Source organism: Trachurus japonicus, chromosome 8 (genome assembly GCF_045865225.1).
Source record: "Trachurus japonicus isolate A0001 chromosome 8, Traja_1.0".
Taxonomy (NCBI): Eukaryota; Metazoa; Chordata; class Actinopteri; order Carangiformes; family Carangidae; genus Trachurus; species Trachurus japonicus.
Window position 1 is genome coordinate 10,129,357 of NC_140914.1, and position 24,308 is coordinate 10,153,664.

The 24,308-nt window shown below is 42.0% G+C and overlaps 2 protein-coding genes across 2 annotated transcripts in view; one reads left to right on the forward strand and one right to left on the reverse strand.

The window, feature by feature from the left end:
• rcvrna (recoverin a) overlaps nucleotides 1–24,308 on the reverse strand; it is a 218,850-nt gene that overhangs the window by 41,031 nt on the left and 153,511 nt on the right. The window lies entirely within an intron of this gene.
• LOC146982625 (uncharacterized) lies at nucleotides 892–23,740 on the forward strand. Its single transcript, XM_085783680.1, has 22 exons — nucleotides 892–1,183; nucleotides 3,873–3,950; nucleotides 4,078–4,143; nucleotides 4,548–4,699; nucleotides 4,788–4,872; nucleotides 5,629–5,782; nucleotides 7,834–8,014; nucleotides 9,304–9,421; nucleotides 14,523–14,621; nucleotides 15,241–15,297; nucleotides 15,392–15,460; nucleotides 15,551–15,640; nucleotides 15,720–15,829; nucleotides 15,930–16,446; nucleotides 17,077–17,214; nucleotides 17,321–19,582; nucleotides 19,694–19,841; nucleotides 20,520–20,637; nucleotides 20,979–21,138; nucleotides 21,550–21,651; nucleotides 22,584–22,670; nucleotides 23,037–23,740. The coding sequence occupies exons 1-22, from the start codon at nucleotides 1,058–1,060 to the stop codon at nucleotides 23,175–23,177; spliced, it is 5,058 nt and encodes a 1,685-aa protein (XP_085639806.1). The 5' UTR covers nucleotides 892–1,057; the 3' UTR covers nucleotides 23,178–23,740.

The following is a 24,308-nucleotide window of genomic DNA, read 5'->3' on the forward strand; positions in this document are numbered from 1 at the left end:
TTTTTTTATTTTTCATTTCTTAAAACATATCTGGTTTATTGATGATTGTTAGGATGACAATGTATAGTGTTAAGACCAAAATTAGTACTCTAGTTATAATCTCTTTTATTGTTTCATCAAAACTCAATTGAATGCAAATGTAAAATGGCCATTACAAAAAGAGCAATAAGCTATTGAAAAGTGAATAATATTTTGTGTACACTATTTAGTTATGTACCCCTATGATACGTGTATGTATGTATGTATGTATGTTTGTATAATTAGTATGTATGCATAATTAGTGTGTATAAGTAAATTATTAGTAAACGTAAATTAAATTAAAACGTAAAGTAAATTATAAATAAATTATATTCATGATTTTGTAACATAAGATATGTTTAGACAAGGATCTTAGCTAGACATATATAAGGAGAGGGGGTGGGAGTTTATAAGTTTTACTTCTTCTCACTCCTTTTCGAATATGTATTCTATTTTTTTCATGTTTAAATGTTTTTGTCTTATTTTCTTTTTTTATTACTTTATTTTCATATTCGAAATAAACATTTCAATCAATCAATTTTAGTTTATTTAATCTATTAAAAAAAACACTTTTTTTTTTTTTTTACACTTTGGCCTGTTTTCACACTCCCTGTTTTCCTGTTTTGCATTGTTTAATAAATAAAACTTAAAAAATAAAAAATATGGCGGGGGCAACATCAGTTAACAGCTCTTACAATACTTTCTTTCTTTGTTATTTACTCATTTTATATAAATGTTTTTGTTCTTATTATTGTTGTTAGTGTCTTTAAGAAAAGAGAAAGAAAAAGTAAATAGTGTGGTTTTGGTTTTATTTTGTAGGTTGTAACCGGATGCTGTGTCGCGGTCCTACGTCAGAACCTATGGTCAGAACACATGACCATGACAACAGCAGCAGACAACAGATCAGTGTTTGACAGATGTTCGTGCGGACGGACGAAGCGCTTCATTCAATGCGGAGGGGAGCGGTCTGTCTGTCTGTCTGTGAGTGAGTGAGTGTGGGGATTATTCGCCGCGGAGAAAGAGCTTCATGTTGTGAATCATGTCCGGGGAGAAGACCACGAGTCCCTGTAACAAATTTCAAGCCAATATCTTTAATAAAAGTAAGTGCCAGAACTGCTTCAAGTCCCGCGAGCTGCATCTGTTGAACGACCATGACAACGAGCAGGTAACGTTAACTTACGTCACGCCTCACTAGTTTGGGTCAGTTCAGTTAAAGTCGCTGTTGCTAACGGTTACGCATGTTAAACAGCTAGTTACGCCATGAAAGATTACCTCTTCTAACATTTTTACAGCTCGTACATGTGACACAAAGTTCAAGCTTTAATTTAAGTTTGCAAACATGCAGACGACAGATCAAGTTGACGTTTTTAAATGCCTTTTTTTATCCTTTAACAAGCTGTTCAAGAACCGACGATAGCCTATTTGGTTTTTACTGTAGCCTAAACTGTGACCAAGAAAAACCTCAGACTCCCATAATCTGAGAAGCAACTATAACAAACATTTGAAAAACGATGCTAATCCATTTCCATCAGCTCAATTAATTGTTACTGTAACGTTAGCATTCCTGGGGCTGAACATAGCTTTCTTTACTGAACATCTAGACCTAATTTATGTCTTGATTTAAAACAACATGTTGATTGTTTTGAATGATAAGCATAATATTTCTCACATGATTAATCAATCAATCCATTAATAGCTCTTTTTAAATGTTAAAATGTCAAAGACTAATTTCCCAAACAGAAGCAGATCTTCCTTAAACTTCCTCCCACACTCTGTCTATAAATCCTCATTTTGATTGAACCGACAGATTCATTTGAACCAAAGACAAGCAGCAACAAGACAAAGTATTTGAGACGCTGGAACAAGAAAATGTTTGAGTTTTTTTTTTCATATATATACGTAGAGGATAGATGATTAACAGTCAATATTTCTACCAAACATCAGTGGTAGGCTATACAGTAGATGTTACATTTATTCATTTGTTTTTGCATGTACTCTATTTGGTGTGTGTGCACTGGTTTTCCTCCTCTGTATACTGTTGGTGCAGGTCTGTCATATCCAGGTGATGTCAGGAGATGATCATGACGGCTTCCTACATGCCTCACATTGTTCAAATATGTTATTGGTCTCTGTCCCCCCTTGCCTGGTTTCACTGTGCCCTGTAATTTCAGCAGTGTTGCTCAACCTGCAAACACCGCACATGGCATTACTCTGACACAGTCGACTGAGCTCAAACAGTAAAGCTGTTTTGTGGTTCATATTTTCATTGTTTTTCACATGGTGTAAAATGTTGCATACTGTGTCTGAATTTTTCCTCCATCCGTCCAAGGTTTTACACAAATGATAGAGAAATGTGTATCTCTTTTTCCCCCCTCGGCTTCAAAGCTAAGTCCAATCTAAAAAAGCAGAGAGGATCAAAACAATCAGCTCCATTTGGGAACGACAAACGGGATAAAGTCATGTTTATTTTGTTAGTTTGAGCCGCAGGATCTTGGAGGCATATTCATAAAAGAAAACCGAAAGACAGCACCTCAGTACATCTGAACTGATCTGATCATTTGATCAACTAAAATCAAAAGGCAACTCATTTGATTTTTAAGAAGTAGCCCTTTTTTATTGGTAAATACTGTTTTTCTTCTCAAATGTGAGAATGAGCAGCTTTCCTGTCTGGCAGTAAAGTTGGTGTTTAGACTGTTGGGTGGACAAAACAAGGGATTTGAACACGGTCACGTCATGTTGGGCTGAAGGAAGTTTTTCGTCATGAGAAATAGTGAATAAAACAAACAAAGATAATCAGCAGATTCATAGATGAATAGAGAAAATAATTGTTTAGTTGCAGCACTAATCGGGCTCACACCATATTAACTCTGATTATTATTTGTTCTGTGCAAAATGTGTTCGTTTGGCCTTTTAAGTCTGGATTGACTGAAAAGCACGACGCCACATGGTGCTTTCATGTGCAGTGACATAAATTTGGAAAAATGGCCTCCATAATCACAATTTAGTGCTTAAAAATAGAGCTGTTTTTATATGTAGTGTTAAGTGTTGAATGTGGGAGCTCAGCTGACCGCTGCAACAAAATTTCACTGTTGTATAACAAGCTTGTGTAATTGAGTTTTAGTGTGTAATATGATACAGCGTGTAATGAGAGGGATGGTTTATATCAGTTGGGTTTTTACTGGCTGTTTGTCGTTTTCATTATTGACTAAACTCAAGTTCAGTTTAACGTTATAAAACAGAACATTTTACATTAAAAATCAACCTGTAAGTCAGTCGACAAATGAGGTGAAGGTGACACTTTATAGATTATATCTCTTACTTGTGTAAAAAATAAAAATGACTCACCATTTACCCAGCTGTAAATGTTTTGTCTTACCAGCTGTTTACACAGAGGAGCTGCTGGTCAGTTGGTAGAAGAACAATGTCCAACTATTCAGATCGCTAGCTGTTGTTTCCATCATATATTATCAGATTACAGCTTCTCCTAGTCGGAGAAATATCTGCTTTACACAGTTTTATCTCATTAAGAATTGAAGATCTCCCAGTTTCGCAGAAAAGATGTCAGAGCGTGTCACCTCGGACTGCGGGAAACCGTGATGGACCTTTTGTGTGACCTTTTTCTGTCGTCTTTTAAAGCAATTTATAGATTAATTTGACAGATTCATTGTTTGTGAACATAATTGTTAAAATGACACAAAGAAAAGCAGAAAATCCTCACATTTGAGAAGCAGAAATTAGGGATTGTACAGCACCGATAAGGATGAACTATCGATATATCATATGAGCACATTATGTCACTTGACTTTCCAATGAACTTGAGCTGATGAATACTATCTATTTCCCACCATGTCCAGGCGAAACCCATCTACGGAGGCTGGCTGTGCTTGGCTCCTGTGGGGACCGACTTTGACAACCCGATGCAGAGGTCGCGGGTAAGACATAATGGAAGTGAAAAGAAATACACAGACACTTCCCACTTCTGCATTGTGATTGACTAAACCCCTTAAGAAACATGAAACGTCACGGTTTTTGATTCCTCTCTCTGTTTCTGTCTGACAGAAATGGCAGCGACGCTTCTTCATTCTCTACGAACACGGCAGCCTGAGCTTCGCCCTGGACGAGCTGGTGAGGAAGTACTCCGAGAACAATGAATCACAACAAAAACATGCATACAGTAAGATAGCGGCGTACAATAAAGCCCCCCTGCCCTGTATACAGTATACATCTGCATATACAGCATGTCGGGATCAAGCCGGCATCTTTAAGCCAGATGTTGTGCACAGAACCGCAGCAGATGATTTGGGCTTAGTCTTTTCTCTAATGCACACATCCCCCCTCTCTCTGTGATCCCCTCAAATCTCATTCTCTCATCTCTTTCATTCCACACTCAACACCGCAAACGACTTTCTGTGCAACTGTCACTCGTGTGCGTTCTGGTAATCAGTCCTAACCAACGCGATTTCAGCAACAAACTCCCCCCCACCCCCACACCCTATGAAAGTAACTCAGATGCTCTGATTCTCCTCCAGCCCAGCACGTTGCCACAGGGGACGGTGAACATGAATCTGTGCACGGACATCACAGACGCTGAGCCCAGGACGAGCCAGAGGAACGCTCTGTGCATCATCACATCGGAGCAGGAAATATTCATCCGTGGCGACAACAAAGAGATCATTAACGGGTCGGTATAAAACTGTAGAAAAAAAAACTACGGGGAGCATTTTGCTGTAATGGTTCTCACTGTTGCTTTTTCTATTCATCTTTACCAGGTGGAGTGAACAGCTGGCGGTGTATCTGCAGACTAATAAGCAAAATCAGAAGAAAAAACGCAAAGTGGATCCCATCGCCACGCAGGTAGCAAAGCAAATGTCCGATCAGCGATTCACTACACACACACTGTGTTCGTCAGCCGACAGCTGTGGGGACAAATGATGCTGGGACAGTTTGATTCAGAACAAGATTAACAGATTAACAGCCCCCAGGGTGAATGACATAAATTATAATTTAGATATTCATGGTCCCCAGAGGGCAAACAACTTCATTTCCTGTAGTTCTGGTTCCCCCATCGTCTTTCATCCTTGGTTGGTTCTGTTGGAGACAAAATCATGAATCCTCAGGGTGGCAGCAGAGAAAAAGTGAGGGTATCACCAGGGTCATTAGGATTCATCCTCTGGAGACTGTGAATATTTGTTGAAAAGTTTATCTCAGTGGAATCTGTTTTAGTGATTTAACATCAAATGTAAGATAAAGTTTGAGTTAATTTATAAAAATTGAGTGTTTTCCCCAGTCAACTGTCCCAGAAATAAATAAAAAAATTCACTTTACAATTGACTTTGACCAAGAAATGAAGCAAATCTTTGCAAAAGAGAAGCTATAACAAGAGATTTATGCAGCATTTGATTAAAAAATGACTTAAAACCATGTTATAACTCTCCCAATTGAATATCTGGTGATTATGACGATTGGTTGAACAAAGCTCACTAAGTTCTGATATTGCATGAACTAAATTAATGGAGTAACTCGAGATGTCAGTAAAAAACGAGTAGAAAACACACAGCAGCTCTTGAATTATCTTTTTGTTTTGTTTTTTTCTATCTATCAAAACTTTAGGAGCCCAGTCCAGCAAAGATGGCTGCAACTGATCCGGCAGAGTCCGGCTGTGGTCGGTGGCAGGAAGACCAGCAGGGCAGGGGACCGGATGTGGCCCCCATCTGGACTGTCACAGACTCAGATCCCCCGGGCTCGGAGCAGCAGACCCCCGCAGGTGCAGCAGAGGCAAAACACACATACACACACATGTACCCTGGCTTTTTCGTGTCCATCAGCCAATCACAGCCACTTCCTGTCCTATTGCTCTGTCCTAACGCCGTGCAGATGTTCACACACTTACAGCTTTTTTTTTTTCTTTTGAACAGTCTGTTTAACCCTTGCTTAGCCAGGAACAGTCACTGAGTCCCGGTTTGTGTCTGTGGGAACAGGCTGGACGAGTTTTTTGTTTTGACAGGAAGTGTCACAGACTGACAGAAATACACACACACACACTATGAAGTGCGGAGAAAAGTGTTGTCTCTAACCTTCAGGCATCATAAACACCACACACGATCTATAAAAGACCTCTTAAACAGGTCCTCGGGACAGGTATTCGTCCTCACTGGAGCTTTGTGCTGGGACAGAGTGGACACCAGTCCCCCAGCTGGCGTCAGTCTTATTGCAGGGTCTGGAGTGGTGCTGTAATAAAGGCCTGGATTAACTCCTGCTGACTGTGCCTATAGGCTGCTTCATTAGAGGGTCCCTCTGAGGCCCTCTAATGAATGATCCTCTGTCAGGACTCTTGTCTGGAGCAGACTTTTCCTCTTCTCCCTGAATTCCTGGACAGTCATTGGATTCTTTAAGGTATTTTTTCAGACAGGGACGATCATTGTGATCAGTTCTCCTGGGAAATCAGGCTGTATCTGAGACATGAATCATGATACATGTATTTTATGGATGGACGGTTTGTCCAAATACCCCAAGAGTCCCAAAATATTCAGTTTGAAATGATAGTTTCCACTACTTTTAATTCTAAAATATCTTAAATGACTTATTGATTATGAAAATAGGTGTAGTTAGACAGTTTTTTCAATCGACCAATCAACATTTCATTTCAGTTTTCACTTAGATATTAGACCATGGACTCAAGGTTTTGATGACAGAGCTCATTTTGACCAATAACACAGAAAATCCTCAATACAAAGAAAATCTAAAGTTGACGTAATGTACAAATGAGATTCATGTGTTTCCCTTTTCTTTCCTTTATTTGTTATGATAAACCATCTTTTCTCTCTCAGTCCATTTCATCCATCTGTTCTGTGGGTTCTTGGTGCAGTCGGTCTTTTTTTCTGTGTGTTGGTGTGTGAATGCAACCCAAACGAAATGATTAATTAGCTGTCATATGGAACAGAAAATGGACTGCGGTTCTGTCAGTGCTACCATAGCAACTTTTACATTACTCAACTTAACTCCAATTTGACTTTCCAGAAAAAAAAAAGCCAGAAACACGACACTTGTTTCATTACTCCCCCTCACTCTGATGCTCCAAGTGAAGTTCCCAAATCCCAGTTTTTGAAGACCAAAAAATATGTGGGCCTGAAGCCCAGAATGATCGGCCCGAACGACGCCTCGGTTCCAAACCACGTAGTGTTTTTTGGTTTTTCAGTTAAAAGGGCTGATTGAGACGCTTCAGTGAATTCTTAGGTAATTTCCTAAACTCGGAATAATCTATCATGGTGTAAAATGTGAATATGAACCGTGACGTAGTCCTGTGGGATTAAAAAGAATAATGATTTCATCCAGCTCTTTGGTTCTTGGGTGTTAAGAGAGGCTGGAGGTTATGTGAACGCCTGCACACACAATGTTCACAGGCTCTGTGATGACAGGCGTGGTTAACCATCCAACCCACTCAGGGTGACAACCTGTCAAAGCAATTAACCATTCAAGGACGAGGGTAACACGTTGAAAACATATCACAAAAACCTGAAAGGTATTGCATAAAGGCATGTTAAAAATGTGCATGTAACCGTGTAACACTTACTTCAGAAAGATTTTTGCTCACAAAAACATCTGTATTATGGTTGAGGATATGAGGGGATTACAACAAGAATGGACCGATTCAGCTGTGTTCGAAGGGTAAAGATCATATCCTCTCCTTTTGTTAGAAAGAAATGACTGGATGACTGACGCCTTGAATACAGCTTTTTTAATGGACTTTAAACCAAACTTTGTTATGTCTAACTCCGGCCCTGAAACATTTTCTTGTGTTGCTCTCTCCATATCCAGGCAACACGTGTGCCTACCTGTGCCCGGTCTCCAGGGGCTCTCAGACCTTGGATGGCGCCGGCAGTTTCGGGAGCCTGGCTTTGGACTCGGTCAATGGAAACGTCGAGCCAGGGATTAACGACCAGCTGGCTGAGTCAAACAACATCCAAACAACAGCAAACAACAAGAACCAGAGCAGAAGGTTAGAAACGAAGCAGCGGATGATTAGCAATTTCCAGCCAATTTCAATAATAACAATGATAAAAAATAATAATAACAATAGCAATACAGTTTATTGTCATCTCAAGGACACATTGTAACACACAGTAAAAGATCAAATGCAAGCACAGGGCATAAAATAGAAGACAAATTTGAGGAAAAGTACGTGTAACAACTCTGTAGATTGTGTTTGGCTGCAATCTGGAGTTTATTTTCTGTATGTATGTTTGCATGTAATCTGTGGGTAATGCTAACCATTTAAAGTGCCTTGGCAAAGGAAAGGGGGGTAAATGTGCAAGCAATTAGCACAAAGGACATCCAATGCCTCTCAGCTTCCCCCCAGTATAAAGCCGAACAGCCATCACACACCGCTAAACACCAGATCAAAGGCTCACGCTCTACCCCTCCATTAGAGATCTGACTGCCGCATTTTTATATTTAGCTTAAAGAAAACCCTCCCAGTTTGTGCCCCAGCAACATGTAAACTGGTCACGTGAAGAGAATACATCTCTGTTCTTCACTCATTGCCTTATTGGGAAACAAAAACACAAAATACTTATCCCCCCCCCTTCCAAATAAGGCCAGAAATTCCAAAACGCTGCTGTAATTAGATATCTGCAGCCTTGTTTCTCAGGACCTTAATGCTGACTGTCTGCCTGCCTGTCAGAGAAAGTAGACCTCGGCTCAGAGCTCAGATCGAGGGCACGGGAGCTGTCTCGGAGGGAACTGGAACATCCTGCTCGAGAAGAATTAACAGAAAGTACTGCTGTATGTGGAAACCTGTGATACCTTCAAGTACAGTAAATCTGATACTTTTGGTCTTGGCCTGTTTCTTTTCCCAGAGTAATCATGTGCTGCTTAAAACAAGGCCCGTCTTTAACTAAATACATCAAACTAAATGTATTGTCGGCGTCACACACTATGGGGCCGGATGCATCGCTAACAGCTTCCCAACAAAACATGTCACCCTCCTCATGTCCAGAATGAGACAGACTGATCCCAAGCGGGGCTGCTTGTCATCATCTCATCTCTCCTTTATACATTATATCAGCCCAGTTGTCAGCTCTCATTTAGTCCCTCGGCAGCAACAACAGCAGTTGTGACACTCTGGAAAGATCTCTGCTGCACAGGTGCAGTCATTACAGAGCTGTCATCCTGCTGGAAATGATGTCAGAACCCACCTGTGTGTCAGCGCAGCCACACAAACAGAAAGTGTGGGCAAATCTTCTTTTTTTTTCTCTCTCTCTCTAATTTGTTGTTCATGTTTTCCAGTCATCACAGCACAGCAGAGAGGATTCTGGGATCGGAGGCCACCAAGAGGGAGACGGGAGGAGGTGGTGCAGCCGTTTCGAGGAAGGGCAGGAGTGAGGCTCGCAACAGCAAGCGAGAGGTAACCAAACAGTTTTGGTCTACTCTGTTTCGTGACACTGAAGCTGCTTCATCAGACCCGGTTGTCAGATGGTCAGATATCTTCAGTTTCAATTTATCTAAAGTGTAGAATCGCCATAGACTCATGGTCATAAAACACCTCACAGTCAGACAAGCAGTATTGTACATTTTTACAGTGAACTGAACTGAACTAAAATGGACCAGTAAAACAGGCACAATGATACAAACTAGCAAATATAACAAGGATAGGCAACAACTACCATAAAATGTAGAGAATAAAAGCGTTTAAAGATACCGATGATGACTGATCAGATCTTCAGAAACCAGAGTTACATAATAAGATTCTCATGTCTATGAGGTAAATATGCAGCTGTAGTTAGCAGCCGGTTAGTGTGGCGTGGAAATGGGGAAACGGCTCCAAATCTACCCACAGATAATATCCTAATGATAATTCAAATTCAGCTGATATGTTAAGATTTTCATCAAGCTAATCAGCTGCCGACTGTGGTTTCTACATGTACAGAAATGAAACTGATACAAATCATCTCTTAGCTGGCGAGCAAACAGGACATTTCCCCAGATCTCCAACTATTACTGTAACACGGCTGATAATACATCAACACTGGATAGGTGATATAAATTATGTTTTTTAACTATGGCAACAGAAATTATGCAGCATGCAGGAACATGTTGCTTGATCAATGCAGTAATTATACCAAACACGCCTCCAGTATGACTAACTCTGGACACGTCCAACTGGGAGGAGGACAGGACACCCTCTGGAAGTCCCAGAAGACACTGGTGCCATGTTTGCAGCCCTGTACTTGCTGTGGTTAAAGATACATCATGTACTGCATGTTGTATTTGAAGCGGCGTCTTGTTTCATTCCCAAATCTTTCAAACCATGCACGTACATCATTATTGATTGATCAGTGCAGTTGTAGCTGCCTAAGGGAAGTCCATGCCTTCAGTTTGACTTCCAGCCGTTTCTGCTTTTTTTCCCCCCATTTCCATATTTCACACAGACACATAAATATGAATCAGATTTTTTTTTTTAAATGATTTTATTTGAAGTTCACAGCCGGGACATGATTAAGAAAATAGGATTTCAGCAACATTAAACAATTAAAAACCCATTTCCTGACTGTGGCTGCTTTTGCTGACATGTGATAGTGATAAGCATGAATAGGTGATGTGGGTTTGTCGTGACTGAACCGGGTTTGATGCCGCTGGGCTGGGCCGTGGGACGGGGGCCGGACTGGTTTGAACATGACTCACACAACCAGGTGTTACACAGAGAAAAGACGTCACTTTAACGACGGCGCTCTGACCTGATGTAATGCTCAAGAGGGTCGGCTCCTCTTAAATTCCCCACTGACACTGTTCTCGCTCCACTCACTCAGCTGGTGCGTAAACTTTTGAATGATCAGGTTTCATTCAAAGTCTTTCCAGTCTCTCCGCAGTCAACATTCAATTCGCGTCGAGCGCTAAAAAGCGTGTGATGAGAGCTTGGCAAGAGACGCGTGGACGAGTCGATCCTGCCATGTCGAGGCATGCGTTTCCCCACAGCGTGTGTGTGAGTAGGTAACATGTGTCAGCAGGTGGGAAGAGAACCGGTGATTCACTCTGAGCTGTATTTTGTTTGTGAACAGAACTGGTTTTGAGCCCCGAAGGCGTGCAAGTCCGCCTGCTGTTGTGTGTTTGTGATGCGGGAGACGGCATTCCTCTCCACAGACTTTTTCCAGGGATTCCTATGGACTGAAGAAAGAAACAGTGTCACGGTGGGAGCTGTGAGTCTCCGGCACTGTTTACGAGAACGTCTGCCTAATCATGACAGCATGTGTTTACCGAACATGATCGACTCCAGGGAGGCTCAGAAAAGTAGCGCCTCCAATCGTAGCTCCTGTCCAAGTCAAGGGCACATCTGTTTGTGAATGACACCGTGTGTTGTCAGGCACCGGTGATTAAAGAGGTGAACAAACCTCAACAAGAGTCTGTCTACAAACATGAGACATAAACAGGGAGTTACATAAATGTAGATTACAAGTTAATCCAAGCTTAGACCTGCAAGTCAGGTTTTCTTTTTCTTTTTCTCTTTTTTTTCAATAAACCTCACGTGACTTACCATGGCAACCATTACCCCAGACTAGCCTGGTCTTGATGCGTGTTTTGTAAATGTGGCTGTGAAAGTACAGTACAGTTTATTGTCAAAACTTGACCAGAAAGATTTTCATAATAAGATATGCTTCATCTCTGAAAGACACTGAAGCCATATTAAAGGGAACTGCTTCCTCAACATCCAAAAGAAACGCTGAAGGCTTCTCTCATCTTGCTGTCTGGTCTGTCTGTTGCATAGAAACCGGTGCGTAGCCTGAGATGAGTGGGCAGAGGGTCTTAGGTATTTTATCTGTTCCTGAAGTGCAGCTGAAAAGTGCAGGTGACAGTGTTTTCCGTTAGAGCCCTGGAGCTGTGGAACGAGCTGCCTGAGGAAATCAGGTCAGCTGAGCCAGTGACCTCTTTTAAATCTTCTTAAAATACACCTTTATCTTGGAGCTTTTCCTGGTTTTACTAGATATTAAACATACAGTATTAGTAAGTAGCTGCAGCCTGAAACATGCTGATGGTAATTTGAAAGTTAGAAAATTTTGATATCAGCAGATAAACAAGAGTTATGATACAAACTAATTATTGTTCATTATTCTATTCACAACAAACCTTCCTGAAACTGTTTTAAATTTAGCATTTTGCAGGTAAAGAGGCACACCTATCCTTTTAGAGTTGGTAGAGACCAAAATCAGAGCTAAAAGAGAAAGAACACTGAACTTCATCAACATCATCAGGTCAACATTTCAACTTAAAGGAGCTACTTTCGGTTTGTTATTGCTACATAAACAGTTTTAGCATCCATAACTGTTTACTTAGCAAATGTTGTTAACTTAAAGCAGAAGTAAGCGGAATATTTGTGTTAATATAAGTCTTAAATAGTTATATCTTCCGACAGCAATCACTTACATAGAGTGTTTGGTCTGAATCACGGGTCTGTCAGTCACTCTGCTCTGCTGTAAGCCGAGGAGAAAACGTCTTGTATACTTCCTTGTATCCTACAACCTTTATCCAATGAGGAGAGAGAACGGCATGAAGGGCTGTGTGTGCAGCCAAGGGCTTACTTCAGCTTTAACAAATTAGTTCAACAAATAAACAATAGAAAAAATCCACACAGCTCTCTTTAGGGGTGATACTAAGTCCAACTGTGATGAGTTTCGTCACTTCTAATACTGTAGCAGCTCACTGTAGCCTCCATTCTGTCCTGAACAAATAGCGTTTGGTTGCTCAGAGTACATAAGTTAAAATAGTTAAAACTTCTTATCTTGGTAACACAACAATGGCCGAAGCTCCTGTTGAGCAACAACCGCCCACTAACCCTAAGACACCAGAGAAACTTAAATATAGCTGATTTAATGCTTTCAAACGACGTGTCAAATCTGCTGACCCCAAGTGGCCAAAAACAAGCCAATGGCATGAGGCTAAATCTAGAGCATTAATTCATTCTCCAGCGAAAACCGTGTTTTTGTATGTGTTTATTTTAATTTCAATATATGTCCAAAGCACCTCTGAAGCTCTGCAACTGATCTTGCTGTAGAATTACTTTGCCAGTGTCCTGTTTGTTGCTTGTAGAGATAGGCCTATCCGAGTATTTAAGGATGAATAGACAATTCATTTTTGTCGTGTATTTTTAGAGTGGCCCTGCAGCACACTGAAGACTGAGTCCACCTTTTAAATCGGTCTGTGTTTGCGGCGTTAGAGGCTTGATTTAGTGTGTTCACATCGGCTGTGTTAATGAAGCAGATTAACCCTAATTTAGTTTGTGTGAGGCTCAGTCACAGTTTTCAGAATAAAGTTTTCTGAACCACACTCATGAGACAGAAACAACAGCAGCTGAGGCCGACATGGAAAACCCAGTGTCACAGTGGCGCAAGTAACACAGATGGTCATCAGTGTGGCATCAGCGCTGTTAATCTTTGATTAAACACACAGGCTCATTCCAGAGGATTTGCCTTTTTTAAATACACCAAGCAGCACTTTTTATTTTTTTATTTATTTTTTTATCCCATGTGATGATTTACGTATATCTTTGGGTGCGTTTGTTTTGGTAGCAGAGAGAAGCCGGAGCTCATTCAGGCCTCAAGAGCTGAGATGCCCAAGACAGGCTCCCCTCCCTCCCACTCTCCCCTCCCTCCAGCTTTGGGAGTCTTCCTCACCGAACAGAGGACGGTCTCTGTCCGTCGGTGATTGTTTGGGAGGAAAAAAAAAAAAAAAAAAGATCAGTCCACGCTGCAGCCGGAGCACTGTGTTCCTGCGTGTGTTGTGTCCTTGGATAGTTTTCAATGTAAATGCCAGAAAAGAGGAAAACACAAAGAATGTTCTGTAACCGTTAAAGTGGTCATTTTTTCCCATTAAAGTGGTTATATAAGACGGAAGAATGAATCTTTTGAATAGCGGAGGCTCAAGTAAACAAAAAACCTTGTTCCATTTAATGCTGTGTAATCCAGACTTGAAAGAGACCCCTGATACGTGCTGTTAAGGCGTCTCTATTAGCCAGCATGAAACCTGATCATAAGAAGCATGCAGGAATCTCACTGCTCTGCTCTGCTCTTTGGACTTGTGTAGCATCATTTTGAAACGTAAGACAAAAAAGAGCTTTGGAGTATCAGGGATTATGTTTGCCTCCCGAAAAACCTTTTTCATGCATTCCACGTCCAAATCCAGTCATCCATGTGCAGTTCACTGGTGATGTGAGTAAGAGTTTAACAGGCAGTGGAGAAAAGCCTGCTGGGCTCCCCGCGGTGCTCTACAGCGGGCCTAATCCTTACAGCTGACGTCCCTGCCAAGGACCCAGACTATCGGTTACTCCGGTTGAAGGAATGCAGGCTGCAAAAGCTGCCACCATCCCGATTGAGAAAACACGTCACGTCTCCGCTTCAGTGAAAACCAGCATCTGATAATAAAAAAAAAAACATGAATACTGGTGATGATGAAAGGATTTCCCATAATTTCAGTGTTTTCACATTTGTTTTGCTTTTTGACCTTCTACCCTCCCACAGAAACCGCAGTCATGTACAGACACAGCCCAGCTCGCCGCGCCCCCACCTCAGAGACGAGCCAAGTCCCTGGACCGCAGGACGTCGGACACCGTCATAACGGTGAGTCAACGAATGAGAAAACACAATAACGATCACTGTGTTCGAAAATCGGGCGTCATTGTGCATTTGGTTTGAGCTGGCAGTGAGATTAGTCCTTTGACCTAAAGTGTGGCGGCCCCAGACAGCCCCCCCTAGAGGCCGAACAGCTCCTTGCAGCCCATGTGACCTTGACCTATTCTTTGATCAGATATATCCTGATTACATCATAATTGGGTTAATCTTATGATGCATTGTTCTGGTGCACTGTTGAGAAAATACAGAGTAATTATGCAAGGTACAGATTTAGTTCACGGGGGTTGGTTTTACTTTATCCATCCAAATGTTACTGTTTCCATCCAAATGTAGAGAGAAAAATCTGTGAAAGAAAATGCCAAGTAACACACACAGGCCTCAGACTGGTAACATAACTATGTGATGTGTTTTTAAAGAGGACCACAGGTCTCTGATTCCCTCAAACAGAAATCTGGGGTTTAATATATCTAAGAATTCGAGTAAAGCTTATTTATACTCAACACACTTAGGTCGTCGAAATAAAGTGTGGCTGAACTTCTTTCGGTGTTCACATTTCTACTGCTTTTGTAATAAGAACAAAAATGTTCATATTTAATCTCTTTTACAGCCAGATTTACTGAACTTCAAGAAAGGCTGGCTGGTGAAGCTAGATGAAAATGACCAGGTAAACTATTTTTACAGCCCCACAGCTCTGAGCTAAATGATGTTAATGACCTCTCGCCCTTTATACCTTTCATTTGTCTTCTGCTTCCCTCTAGTGGAAGAAATACTGGTTTGTGCTGTCGACTGACAGTCTGAGGTATTACAAGGACTCGGTGACGGAGGAGGTACTTTGATATTTTCTGTTTTATAGTGGAAAAAAATGTAGTGTTTGCAGTTCATTCAGTTCAGAGATCATTTCTGCTTCCTCCTCTCAGGCTTCAGATCTTGAGGGAGAAATCGACCTGACAAAGTGTTATAACGTGTCTGAGTACCAGGTGCAGAGGAACTACGGCTTTCAGATCCACGTAAGTCTTCACATCATCAGTTCCTTCACCAAAGAGACACAATTGTATCACTTGTTAATTAACTTTGGATGTATCGCAGACGCCGAAGGCCGTCTACACGCTGTCAGCCATGACTGCAGGGATACGCAAGAACTGGATCCAGTCTCTGATGAAAAATGTTCATCCATCTTATGCTCCAGATGTGGCCAGGTAAAGTACTTCAAAAAGAGTTTCCTTTAAAAATGTTTTATAAACCGTTAATTTAGCAGGCTATATCCTCCATCTAAACATATGTACATGTTGTGTACAGTTTACCAGGCCACCATGTCCCCTGCAGCCCGCCTGAGGCCTTCCCCAAACCGGATGTGACTCAGGACTCTCTCACCAGCGACATCCCCACAGAGAGAGACCCTCATTCAAAACCCAGGAGTGTGATGGAGAGACGGCGGGAAGGACGGTACCGAACCTATGACTGGGCTGAGTTCAGACCGCAGAACAAGCCGGCGCTGGAGACAGACTCTCAGAGGACTAAATCCCCATGCTCCCTGGAGCTGGGCGACCTGGAGAGGAGGAAGAGACGGGAGGAGAGGAGGAAGAGGTATGAGAGCATGCTGGGCTTCTCTCTGAGCTGGGAGGAGACTGGAGACAGGAGAGAGGACGTCCGAGCGCTGAGTCCCAAATCACAGCAGAAAATGGAAGAGGAGATAGAGGACTGCTGGAAGCAGGTGGAGAAGACTGTCTTCAGACTGGATCGGACAGTCCCACTGTTCACTGAGGCCAAAGACACTGTGGTGATGGAGAGGCTGCTGGACAGCTACAGGGAGAAGGTACGTGCTCACACTAATGTATGTCAACTTCCAATCCAAATCCAGAGCAGACACATTTTATTATTTTCAAGAATAAACTTAAAACCTTCCTTTTTAATAAAGTATATGGTTAGGGATCTGAGAATGGCAACTTTTCTTAATGTTTTTAAACACAATTAAACCTAACTCTGGCTAACCTTTATTTGTATGATTGCTATTTGTTTATCACTTGTCTTACTGCCTTTGGTCGTTTTTGATTAATATTGTTTTTAATTGTTTGATGGTGTTTCGTTCAAGTGCCTTGAGATGCATTTTTTGTATGAAAGGCGCTATATAAATAAAAGTTATTATTATTAAGTATATAGACCTTTTCAGAGTCGTCAGAGTCTAGTCCCTAGTATGGAAGATGTGATGTGGTAGTATCTCTACTGTCAGGGCTGTTGATGAAGAAAAGGGTTTTTTTAGTGTCTCAAATTAAGAGTCCATTTCCAAGTCCTGGATCCTACAATTCCCACGATGCATCTTGAAGTCACAGTTTTTCAAATTCCATGCCCCCAGTCTGTAAAGCTTTGTAAGCTTTCTGTCCCAGTATAACAACTTGAGAGTTTATTAACGTAAGGCCACTAACTGGTTTTCTTTGTGTTGCTGAAGGTTGACGATCTGAGGACGGAGCTGGCAGAGTCAGAGCGACGCAGGCTGGAGGTGGAATCTCAACTGAGTCCAGATGGATATTATCATCCTCATCCTCCTTATCACCATCATAAAGAGCAGCAGCAGCAGGTCACATCGGTAAAGCTAAACACATTATTGTCCTATGGAGTCTGCTTGATGATAACTTATTGCTGTGTGTAGCTAATTCCTTCCTTCTTTTCTCCGTTTCCTCTGTTTTCTGAAGCTGGATCCTCCACCAGGCTCTGAATCTGACTTTTACCCATCGGACACAAATGAAAACCAGTCAAACAGTGAAATACGGAGCCCAAAGGACGTATATGAAGAGACCAGAGAGCTCTTACAGCAGCACAGCATCATCAGACAGGACATCCAGGAGCAGCTCGGCCTCGAACCACCTTCATCAGCAGCTCAGATGCCGAGCATCTGGCTGCATGACACAGAGGGCAACCTCCAGGAGCTGGGAGATTACACACCTTTGCTCTCACCTGCATCAGACAGCGAACACCTTCTGTCTGACAGCGATGGACTAGACTCTGATGATGCAACAACCGACCAGCAGGAGCAGCTGGACGCAGGAGACAGTCAGCTGTTTCCCACCTCAGAAACACAGATACATGACACTGAATATGGCTCAGATCTGTTGATTTTAGAGAAGCCTGCAGACGGAGACGAAAGCCCCCTCAGCTGTCTGATAGAGCAGCACATTCCTCCAGACCAGGCGATGGTGAGGAAGCTCTCCCAGGAGGTGGAGCTGCTCACCCACCAGAACGAGGCCCTCAACCAGCGCAACCAGGAGATGCTGAACCAGCTGACGGAGGCGGACCGCGAGATCGAGAGGCTCAAAGCGGAGCTCAGCAGCAGGTACACCGAGCCCCATCACCTTCCAGAGGTGGAGCAGCAGGAGAAGATGAGGGCGGAAGATCTGGAGAGGGAGCTGAACGCGAGGAACCGGGAGCTGCTGGAGGCCCAGGCGCTGGTCGCATCTCTGGAGGGAAGTCTGAGGGAGGCGGAGGCGCTGCTGCAGCTGAACGTCCCGGCGGAGAAGGAGGAAACGGAAGAAGAGAAGAACGCAGAGGAATATCTGCTGCAACGTTTCGAGGCCACCGAAGCGAAGCTGGCGGAGCTGGAGAGGCAGCTCGACCAGTCGGAAATGACCTGTAAGGAGCTGCAGGTGCAGAACACAGAGCTGAAGGAGGCCGAGAAGCTTCACCTACAGAGAGCAGCGGAGGTCGAGGCTGACATCGAGAGGCTGAGTCAGGATTTAGAGAAAGAGAGGACGAAGGAAGAAAAGAGATGTGTTTCTGGAGAAGAGAGGATCCAGCAAGTGATGGAGGGGATGGTCGTAAGGTTTGAAGCTTTGGGGAAACTATTGGAGGCAATTGACAAGTTGGATTTAGGAAAAGAAAGTGAGGTTGAGGAGAAGACGTGTGCTGTGGTGAGCCAGCTGAAGTGGGAGGAGAAGTTCTGGGGTTTGCTACTCGACAAACTGAAAACCAGCCCTTCACAGTCAGATGAGGAGAAATCTTTGGAGGAGCTTCTCAGTGAGGTGACGGAGCACATGATTTTAGAGAGAGAAGTGATGCTTTTAGGCCAAAGTCTACTACCAGAGACGGATTCACGCGCAGACGAGGGAAGGGAAGGTTTGAAAGATCTGGATATTATCAGTGAAACTGCAGGTGTGACAGAAAGAGAAAGCGAAAAGATCAACGGAGGCGAGACGTTTGATTTTAATGACGAGCTGAGTGGCGGTGATCACTTCAGAGCGATCACACGGATGAAAATCTCTCTGCTACACAACGTCGCCTCCTCCGTCTGCACCTCTGCCACCTCCGAAAAGCTCCAGCTGATCACAGACAGACTTAATAGATCTCTCATTTCAGAGCATCCCTGGTTTGGTTTCATTCACTCTGCAGCCACTGAAGCTCTGTACTGCTGCCACCTCAAACAGCTTCAGGCCAAATGTGAGCGGGAGCTTGAAGAAACCAAACAGACGCTGCTCGCTTCTTCTCTCAACTGCAGCAATTGTGTCAAACTGATTGAAGAAAACAATGAGGTAAACACGAGACTGTCGAACCTAGAGGAGCAACACGCTTCATTGTGGAGGGACAAGGTGGACGTGTGTTGTCAGACAGATGAGATTCTCCCACAGGAGGCAGAAACAGAGCTACAGGTGACAAAGGAAAGTATTGTAGATGAAACAGGGGAAGAAAATGTTGAACAGAAACCGGAAAAACCGGCAGAGGAGTCGATCGGCTGCACAGATGCCGTGCTTTTGGAAGTGTTGGATGAAAACACAGAGGGAAGTGAACAATCTCACCAGGAAACAGATCCAAACGTGGAGACAGAGCAAGTTTTAGTGCTGAGAGGACGAGTGGAGGAGCTGGAGGAGCTGCTCTCCGTCACCATGGAGGAGGTGAAGGAAGAGTTTGACGGGAAAATGAGTGTAGTTCAAATGCAGCATAAGAAGGAGATGGAGAAGCTGAAGGTTGGTGCTGCTGATGAGCGATTGTTTTAAAGCCTTTATTTTACCATCGACGCTGCCTCTATTTGAAACTTAAAAGAGGTTATAAGTTTGGTATGTCACCTTCCCCCTCAGGTCACATGTCAGTGTGGGTTCACCTCCATGGAGGAGTCTCATCTGAAGGTGGTGGAGGAGCTGCAGCGCAGACACCAGCAGGAGGTGGAGCGCCTCCTGGTGGAGAGAGACCAGCTGCTGGAGGAGGAGAGCGCAGCCACGGCAACAGGTAAAAGCCCCGACCAAGTATTGACTGCATATAAATGGACATACTTTTCAGAAGGCCAACATTAAAGTTGTTTTTCCATTACAAGTGTTGCTGGAGCTCCTTTGAACAGAAGGCCAACATTTCCATATTACAAATGCTTTCTTTTAATTGGTCTTTTGTAATATTCAAATTTTTTGAGATATTGAATTTTAGGTCTTCATTAAATGTGAAGCCACTATCATTATAATTAAAAGAAATTCAATAAATGAAGCCATTAAATGTTTCATTCTGTGTGTAATGGATCTATATAATGTATTAGTTTTGCTTTTTGAATTGAATTACTGACATAAATAAACTTTTCCATGATATTCTAATTTATTGAGATGCACCTGTACACAAAGGACATAAGGCCAAATAGAAAATATGTAATAAATAAAAGGTCATGATAAAAACATGTAGTGAAAAGGTTACAACAATGTATTTAAAGTGAAAAGTTTCAGTGATAAAAATAAAAATGTCCTTGAGCTAAAGTTGACGATTTCTTTCAGTTGAATTCCTCATCGTTATCTCATCTTAATTCATCTCAAGGGGCCTGCCTCTCCTTGTGTCTCTGTAATTTTCAAGCTGATGCTGATTTTCGGTAAATTTCCCCTCATTAATCTCGAGGGCCTGAATCACCTCGTGTTCCTTGTTCCTCAGCAATCGAAGCCATCAAGAACGCCCACCGCCTGGAGCTGGAGAGGGAGGTGCAGAGGAGGTGTCGCTCGGAAAACAACAACGGAAACACAGTCCTGGAGGACATACACAGACAACACAGGTAACGAATTCCCAACAGTCAGTGTCAACTCATGGCTGAGCTGCTGTGTGTTTGATGGTTTAGTTTTACTGGTCAGACCCAGAAGTGTTTTTGTTCAATGTGTGTGTCTCGCAACTACCAACACTGCATATAATTTTATTTTATTCTTGTAAATAACTGTATATATTCCTGAAACATTTTGGTACATAACTCTATGTTTGTCTTGCATCCTTTTAATATCTCTATATTTGCATATTCTTCTGCTTTTTTTTACCTTGTATGTTACAAATGCTACTGTAACAAATCAAATTTCCCATGTGTGGGATTAATAAACAGTCTCATGTCTTATGTCTTATGTGTAGTGAGGAGCTGGCCTCCTACCAGCGGGAGCTCGAGGTCCTGTCCCAGCAGTTCTCCCTCAAGTGTCTGGAGAACGGACACCTGGTCCAGGCTCTGGATGCAGAGAGGAAGGCCCTGTGTCAGTGCCAGCAGGAAAACCAGGACCTGAGGACCAGGAACCAGGTGATACATCATGACAGACTGTTGAACTCACTATGCCCAGGGTACAAAACAACTGGGTTGATTAATGTTTGGCCCCAAAATGCCTCTGTAGAAAATCACAAAGCCTTTTCAATGTTGAATTTTCATATTAGTCAATCAATCAATCAATCAATTTGTTTATTTCGGGCATGTCAATTTAAATCATCATCATCACACTTCATCATCTTCGTTCAAATAATACAATACACATGGCCGAAAGGGAAAGCGGGAGAAGCAAAAGCTTATCTAGTCCCGCCCCCAGTATAGTGTTTTTTCAAATTACTGTCAAGATTTTGTGACAAATCCAGTAAAAAAAATCTGTGAACTCCATGTGTACAGTACTTTTCAGCTCATTCAGTTTCCATTTGTGTTTTTTACATTTTTATTATTCAGGAGCTGAGTGGTCACCTGGCAGCAGAGATCACCCGACTGTGTTCACTGGCCAAACAGGACGAGCTGCCGCTCAGTCAGGGGATGGACGTCTACGAGATGGAGGTGAGTCTGAGTGAGAGGAAGGTGATGGTTACTGATGCCACTGGAGAGGACATGTACTGTCGGAGCGTTTCATCAATTATACATTTGTCAGATTGTCCCGTTTCTGTCATTAAAAATTAACTGAAGAGAAAGTGACACCTTATTTAACACTAACCCCTCTGAAATAACACAGATAACTGCCACCAGACTGCTGAACACACAAAAATAAACACACACATCACACTCACAGATCCCAGCCAGACTGTCCAACATTGTCTCCTCCCATGCAGTGCAATATACAACAACATTTTTTTATTTTCTTATTTATTTTAGCTATTACACACATCTACCTGTGTACTGTATTTATGTTATATTTATGTATTTTCCTACTGTTTTTTTCTAACCTGGTTATTAGATAGACGGTTAGATAGATATTTCTATTTGTTTTAGATAGATAGATTTATTTAATTATTTTATTTAAAAGTTTAATAATCAGCGACAATGCACATTAATAAAACATTTTAACAAATGTATCTGCTGTCCCTGGACTGATGTTACAGTAAGTAGTCACCCTAAAAGAGATGTAATGTCCAAATGACAATAAAGACATCTATCTATGGTAAAAGATTCTTCATGTTAGAAAACAATACAATAATCCGAGTTGTATGAATCGTTTCGATGGTTTCTAAAGGCCACATGCAGCAAGTTGAGACTAAACCACAGGACACAGTTCTGGGATTTAAATGACCACACCTCCCCCTTCCTACTAGACTACTTCCCCTGTACTCCACCAGATGTCGACTGGACCACTAGATGTCACCATGACACAAACACTGTAACTGTTGTCCCTGTAAAAACCTGAAAAAAACCCTCCAAGGCTCCATTTGATATGAAGATGTCTCCACATGTTTGATGCTGACGATTTGAAGTTTTGTTTTTTGTGTTGTTTTCAGATCACTCTGCGTGTGAAGGAGTCTGAGGTTCAGTGTCTGAAGCAGGAAATCACGTCTCTGAAGGAGGAGCTGCAGTCGGCACAAAGGGTGAGGATCTTACACACAAACACACACACACATAGCAGCTGGAGTGAATCATAACAACAGTTTCACACTAACAAGTACAAGACACTGAGACACTAATTGTAAAGGAAACCAATGTCAGATTTATTGTTGCTGTTTGTTTGCAGCCTGATAGAAAACAGAAAGAGTGATGTAACATATCCAGTCAAATGTTCAAATTAAAACACTCTAAAACTAGCTGGCGTGTGGTTTTTATTATAATTATCCACCACATGAACAGACCTCTCTGCAGCTCTTTGACTTTTTAAAAGCCTTGTGAGGTGAAATAAGTTGCAGCAGTTGGATACATGACAAAACATAAAACTAAAGGCCCAGATCTGTGTGTTTCAGGACAAGAGGAACGCGACAAAGAAGTACAAGGACATGTACACGGAGCTGAGCATCGTGAGAGCGCGAGCGGAGAGAGAGATGGACGAGCTGAGAGAAAACCTGAGGCTGGCTCATCAGGCCCTGGACCAGAACTCGCCGTGAATATACCTGATAGCAGCATTACACCTGTTCTCACTGCCACATAAAGTACTTCACCCTCAGTATTATCCCCCGCAAATGTATTTAAAAAACTAAAGAAATTATGTATTTAATGAATCTTATCCACACTTTCACATCACACCTTTTGTTTTGATCTCAGCTTTGGAGATAAAGATGTTCAGTCTCAAGTATTTTAGATTTATTTCTGATTGTGATGATATTGTAAAATTGTTTTTTGTCTTTTTTCTGTTGTTTGCTTTTAATACATTTTTAAAGTATATGATAAACACATCACCATGGTTACTCTGTGTGTTGTATATACAGTATTTTATGTGTACAGCCTTGTTGTTCTTCTTTTAATCTGATTTGCACAGTTGTTTTCCAGCCTCCTGTTACTGCTGTATGTCCTGTGTTTTTTAAGTCATTAAATATTTTAAATGAAGCACATTTATAAACATTTCTGGCAGATAAATCTGTCACACACACAAACTGTAATTTATATTTGTACACTGAAGTGTTATTAATATAAATAGATTCTTTTTTTAATTAAATGGAATTGGCAGATTAAACTTAAACTTTATCCTGTCTGTTGGTTTGTTGTTTGATCTGTTCAGCAGCAGAAGATATAAAACTCACAGCTGCTACAGTCACAGTATCTGGACTCCCTGAAAGGTGCAGTAAAAATATTCATGGTTGGACAGTGTTCAGCTCTCTGCCTAGAGCACGAAGACTGTCAAGGTGTCCTGAAAAATAAAGGTGACGTCCAAGGTGATATTTCAAAATAAAATACCACGTTGACATGTTGCATATGTGGGAATGTACCAGTGTTTTCACATTATGCTTTGAATGAATCAATTTCTACCCTCATGAACGCTCCCTAGCTGAAGGATTGATTTATAATACCTGTGTCTAACAAATCAAGTCTCTGGCAATTTGACAGTGAGATAGAGAGACCCTAAATATCAACACTTCATATTTCTGAAGCAGTCATTCTGAGTTTTCTACTATTTTCGTCATGAAGGCTATTTTGAAATTGTTTGCTGACTTGGCGTTTCGCTGTTTAAAGGACACAAGTTTGGAACAGAGATGGGGACAGAAGCGATAACACCAAGGATACTGAGAGAGAGTAGAGAT

Coding starts and splice junctions, on each gene's coding strand:
- LOC146982625 (XM_085783680.1), top strand. CDS start 1,058: ATGTCCGGGGAGAAGACCACGAGTCCCTGTAACAAATTTCAAGCCAAT. Junction 5,783..7,833: donor GGAGCAGCAGACCCCCGCAG/GTGCAGCAGAGG, acceptor CTCCATATCCAG/GCAACACGTGTGCCTACCTG. Junction 15,298..15,391: donor AGCTAGATGAAAATGACCAG/GTAAACTATTTT, acceptor GCTTCCCTCTAG/TGGAAGAAATACTGGTTTGT.